Genomic DNA, 6,081 nt, shown 5'->3' on the forward strand with positions numbered 1-6,081 from the left:
GAGAGAGAGAGAGAGAGAGAGAGGAACAGAGAGGGAGAGAGAGGAACAGAGAGGGACAGAGAGAGAGAGAGACTGAAAGACTGGAGGCCATTGATAGCAGCTTATGGAGTGTTTTTCAGTGGTGAGTAATACTATATAGTCTTTTGTGTCCAAGTAGTTCATACATTTAAAGCTATAAAAGAAACCCATTATACATTTTGAAAGCAGTCATTGAGAAAATGTACCACTTGTACTACTTTTCTTCTTTTGTCCCGTCAGTCTCTGATTTTTAACATGTACAGATTTTCCCACGTTGCTGACTTAGCTGTTATTTCCTCTTTCAGTATGAATACCTGCATACGATATTTGGAAATTACTGCAAGTAACCCCCACTGTCTGTGTGACACGTTAATTAGCGTTTCCTCTTTCTGCTTCAGTCTGTGTGGTCATTGTCTGTGTGTTCTCAACAAGAAAGACACGCAACAGGAGAGCCTAGAGGCAGAGAGGCAGGCGGAGCTACAGACAGACAGAGCTACAGAGCAGATCACAAAAAGGAGATTAGAGCAGAGGCAGCTGAAAGGATATCAAAAGCAGTAAATAGTTTGTTGAAGGTGGATATGGCCAGGTTAGATGTCACAGAGATGTTTCATGGCATTTCGTTTCCTGGACACCTGCACACTCAGGATTCCTTGAAATATGCTGTCAGCTTTCCATTTCTGGATACGGATATTCTCATAGTGTCTTATCCAAAGTCAGGTAAGAGAGAACAAACTTACACACACACAGACACACACACAGACACACACACACACACACACACACACACACACACACTCCAGTCTAACCAGATGAGCATGTTAAGCAACTCAGTGAAAACATGGTGACATAGATTGTGGTGAGTTTAGCAATTTACATAATAACTTCTTACTTTTCATTTTAAGCATTTCGCTGAGTTTGAGTAACTTTCTATGGTTTATATGACTGAATTTCATCAATGTGGGCTCATCAATGCCTCTCACTCATTCCTCTTAACAGGTACCACATGGCTACAGGAAGTTGTGACTCTCATACGCACCAGAGGGAACCCAGGGTTGTCCCAGACTGTTGAAAACTGGAAAAGAGCTCCTTGGTTGGAGCACTATTATAGCTCTGCTCTGCTGGAGGCCTTACCTACTACAGCTCGAGTCATCACTACACACTTGCCTCATCACCTGCTGGGCCCTGCCCTCCAGCACTCCAAAACCAAGGTCATTAAAGTGCACATTTAATTGATAGATTTATTCTAAACATTCGCCAATGTTGGAGGCTGTTACCCACTGAGCCCATGCCTGCTCTCTGCAGCCTGGCTGACGTTAGCAGTTTGCCGCACCAAACTAGTCTAATAAGGGGATTTATAAAACTACTGACTCTACTGACTATTTAAGACCTAATACTGAAAGCATAACGTGCCGGCATCAGATATTTAAAATGTGCATGTGTATTTTTAACACAATGAGACAAGTTAATACATTTATCAAGCCAAATAATGTCCAATTTGTAATGTCATGCATTCATTTAAAAATAATTCCTACAGGACATTATTAATTATTTTGTGGTAGATCCGAACAACAAACAACACTTCTTTATCTGATCAGGCAGAGTGTCCAGATGACTGTAGTGTGGAAGCTTAACTTAACTCCACTGGTTTGGCTGGTTTATATACTGATTTGACAGATACCCTATACTGATGTACACAGTAAGCTGAGTTTTGACTTTTATTTGTTGTTGTTGTTTTTACTAGTTATGGTATTATTTACACTTTGTCTGTCAGATAACACAACTAGTTGATTTTTCTGCTGTAAATCTCATTATTAAGCTGTATCTCAGTAATTGTGTATTTTTTCTTTTAAAGCAAAAACACAAATTACAGAGAAACATTTCAAGATTGACAGCTTTTTCTGAGAAAGCACTGTCATCCAGACTTGACAGACTTTTAGGTGCCATGAATTTAACTGATAAATATTTGTGTTTTCTGTTTTTGTTTCCATTGTGGGAAAGCGTCTAATTCTACGTAACAATCTTGACTGCTGATAGAAGTCTAGGGATGATTTCTTGAGCGTAAAGGACAAAGCATAATTTCTTATTAAGTAAAGAGACCACACCCAACTATGACACTGTGGGTCAGCTGTCCAGTTAAATTAAAATCTCTGAAAATGGGGGACTATGTTTAAAGGTCTCTGAAATTTCTACAGTTATTGCAAAACTTTTGTGAAACTCCTGGAGTAAAAGCACATAGTCTGATTTAAAATCCTCTGTGGTTGTGCACAGAGGGAAAGATTACCACAAAAAGGATCAACTAAATATTTATGGACATAACTGTGAGTAAACTTAACAAGACATGTCATGTCACAGGTCATCTATGTGAGCAGAAATCCTAAAGATGTGGTCGTGTCCTTTTACCACTTCCACAAAATGGCCAACTTCCTCCCTGAGCCTCATTCATTTCCAGATTTTTTGGACCGATTCCTGGATGAAACAGGTGAGGGTGACTGTTTTGCTTGTTGTATCATTGTGCAGCTACAAGTTTCAATCTGATCAGATGTGCAGTATTTCTTCACACGCTTGTTTGTTTCAGTTTCTTTCGGTTCCTGGTTTGACCACATTAAAGGCTGGACCAGTCAGATTAATAGCAATCTGCTTCACATCACCTATGAAGAAATGTCGCTGGTAAATTATTGCATCACAGCTAAGCACACTATCCCCTGTAAAAAAATTCATTTGCTTTGTTCCCTGGTCACAAAGTCAGACGCAGGTCTGAAAAGTGGAAGTACACTTCTTCAAACTGAACCCTATGGCTCATTACATAATTATTTAGCATTTCAAGGAGGTCTCTCATGTCAGTGAAGTGAGGAAATTTAAATTGCACTCTTCTTCCTGCTGCCAGGATCTGCACGGCACCATAAAGAAAATAAGCTCGTTCCTTCAGTGTCCCCTGGTGGAGGACGAGGTCAACAACTGCGTGAAACACTGCAGCTTCAGCAGCATGAAGGAAAACAAGATGATCAACTACACTCTCGTCCCTCAGGAAATAATGGACCACAGCAAGGGCTCCTTCATGAGAAAAGGCAAGTTCTGCTGAACTGTAAGCAGATTAGATGTCTGAGAGTGTCTTAATGTGACCAAAATAGTAGCTGCAAAAATGCAACTTGCTGATAATCTACTGACAGACTTTTGGTAACCTATGACACATTGAGAGCTCTCATCAGTGTGTCATAGGGCATGATAGACGAATCTTAGAGGTCTCAAGAAAATAAAAGGAAATGGAGGAAAATTTATGTTCTCAGTAGCTTTGCTTTTTGCATCATTTCATCTTCATGATAATTATCTTCAAAATAAGTAATGAGAGAAAAACTGTCTGTTTGGTTTAGCTGCACAGTTCACCGTTCCTGTTCACACTAAACGGTCTAAGTGTTTTTAATTTCCTTTCAACTGAATAACAACTTCACCCAGCCTAACCACAACCTGTTCACAATACCGCCATCTAGAAGGAGATATACAGAAATATCACCTTTGGTCTTCTGGCTGTGAAACTATTCAATTAATATTTAATGACTCAATTATAGACATTTGAATTTTTGAAATTGTCCCTTTTTTAGTAGCATAAAATGACGAGGTAATTATTCAGTCTTCAATAGTCCTATTCAGTCTTGTCATACATAAAGGTTCAACTGAATGATAACTCTTTAATATAAAACACAGTACTACCCAGTAAACTATAACCAAATCCCTTTTTAAAATACATTTCTGATTTATATTTGAAAATCACGTCTTTGTTGGCCTTCAGACAACAGTTTTGATGGCTAAGGAACCAAACAGGACAAAAAAAAAGATCATTTTGACTTTTCTCTCTCTGTCTTTCCTTTTTACAATGCAGGTAAAGTGGGAGACTGGAAAAACATGTTCACAGAGGAGGACAGTAGAAAATTTGAAACCGTCTTCACCTCAAAGATGATGGAGAACAGCACTTTAGAGTTTGTGTGGGAGTAGTGGTCCTACAGACCACGAGAGTATAGATCACATCAACTGATCCCTTTCAAACTAGTTAATCATTTATGTGTGGATTACAGTATATGTTAACCCTTCACTTGTTTTGTGATAATTATGTTTTGAATTCTTTAATTATGTTGTTCATGTGAAACCTACAGTGATGCTTTTGAGGTTGTCTTCTTCTTCTATTTCTCAGTTTTTAAGTTATAAATAGATTAATAAAGCTTATATGCTTGAATGTGTCATGTCATTTTTGTTTCCTTGGTTCAAAACAAGTGGCACTTTACACTTCAGGCTAAGAAGTTGACAGTTACGTAACCATGACAACAAAGAGCAGAGGGAGAAGTCCAGGTGACAGGGTTTAACATAAAGCTCTTCGTCCCCATGCCTGAGTCATCCTTGTGTGTCCTTTTACTTCAAACACCTCACCTCTGTTTAAGCAGATTTATATGCATAAAAAAGTAATTTTATTCAAACATCAGGTATCTGTTTGATTTGGATTTGAATTTCTGAAGCACAACCACGCTTTAGACTTTTTAAGCAGTCTCTTTAATCTGTATGTATTTATGTCTGCGTAACAAGTGTGTGATGTTGAAACTCACAGCACTTAACATGAGCAGCCACTGAGCGTGCTTTTTATTTCACAGATGATTGTCTGTGCAGTTCACGTTAGTGTGCAAGAATCTGCGTTTCGGCTACTTCATTGAGTGCGTTGCGTGCACCTTTAAATCGAGACATCATCTGGCCTGATTTGAAAGAAACCATTCAAACTCAAGCTTGAACAACCTTGAAGCTGTGAAAGCCCCCTAATGAAAGAATCATCACTTCTGAATGCAGTTAAGGTTTGTTGGAGGTTTATTGGAAAGTGAGCCAAATGACAGAAAGAAAACTATGCTTAGGCCTTCTGCTTTTGATTGTGAGATAAATATGTCTTACAGAACATTCAATAAATTTTGGATTGATTTATCTTTACCATTTATTAGGGATACACATTTCCCTCTGTTTATAAAAGACGCTGGCCTCTTCTTCGTCGTTCACCTTCTGTCACTGATTATTTCGATTTTTGTCACAACGTCCTGAATATTCAAATTGACAAGGGCACACATGTGCTGCTATATCAGCTGCTGATAAAGCCCCATACACAGCCCCACATGCAAACACCGGTGATTGAAGCTCTCGAGCTGTTGTTGTGCACACAGGCTCACACATTTTGGTCATGTGAGAATTCACTTCACACCTCTCGTACCCCTCTCTGACTCTGCTGAGGGCAAGGAGGTTGAAGGGTAAAGCTGCTGCCAGTGTTAAACGGTTTAAACACAGCAGGACTTTTAAAAAATTGGATTTTTCTTCATTTAGCCTCATATTAATCATTATCAATGATGATGGCAGAGTGTTTTGGCAAGGACAAGATGTTTGGCTGATACAAAGGTTGCTGTAAGCTGTAATTAGCCCACACATTCTGAGATTTATATTTTGTTCTTAGATCAAAGATTTTATAGACACATTTATAGACAATCTACTTATATTCAAGATGTTTAACATGAGTTATGGCCTGCTCTGGATGTTATGAGATGGACCATCTGTTTTTGAGTAGTTGGCCTCCATTCCTGGAGGAGTGCAGCATGCGGCTGTGCAATGCTGGTTGGTTGTGGCTTTCTTTAAACATGTTGACGCTGCATCTCCCAGGCATGTTCAGTAGGAGGCTTACTGAGAGTAAATCCTGGCCAAGGAAGTATTTGGATGTGCTCCTGATCCAGAAAGGTCTGGGCCCTATTTCAGGAAGCCGGTTTAGAAAACTCAGAGTGAAAAACGATACTCAGGGTTGAGTAACCCCGAACTGTCCAACTCGGAATATTCGGTTTCAGAAAGGCTGATAACAATTAGTTCAATCAACGCGGAGTTGCTTTAACCCCAAGTTAAACGCGCGCACGAGGATACATAAAGCCCTGATTAGTGGAGCACAGATTAAGCGAGTCACCATGGAGACGGAGGGAAAGAAGGCGCGGTCAATGTATTTCACAGCGCTTGAGGCCAAAATTCTGATGGCAGCATATGCCGATAACATGCAAATTTTGC

At 39.5% G+C, this 6,081-nt stretch overlaps 1 protein-coding gene across 1 annotated transcript; it reads left to right on the forward strand.

Annotated features, from left to right (window-relative positions):
- Window positions 1-77: 77 nt before the first annotated feature.
- Window positions 78-4,208, forward strand: sult5a1 (sulfotransferase family 5A, member 1). Its single transcript, XM_005724246.1, has 7 exons — window positions 78-121; window positions 417-735; window positions 1,015-1,226; window positions 2,371-2,497; window positions 2,594-2,685; window positions 2,903-3,083; window positions 3,893-4,208. Exons 1-7 carry the CDS (start codon window positions 104-106, stop codon window positions 4,003-4,005), a joined length of 1,062 nt encoding a protein of 353 aa, XP_005724303.1. The 5' UTR covers window positions 78-103; the 3' UTR covers window positions 4,006-4,208.
- Window positions 4,209-6,081: the final 1,873 nt, after the last annotated feature.

Source organism: Pundamilia nyererei, unplaced genomic scaffold (genome assembly GCF_000239375.1).
Source record: "Pundamilia nyererei isolate P.nyererei 1_Seehausen unplaced genomic scaffold, PunNye1.0 scaffold00011, whole genome shotgun sequence".
Lineage (NCBI taxonomy): Eukaryota > Metazoa > Chordata > Actinopteri > Cichliformes > Cichlidae > Pundamilia > Pundamilia nyererei.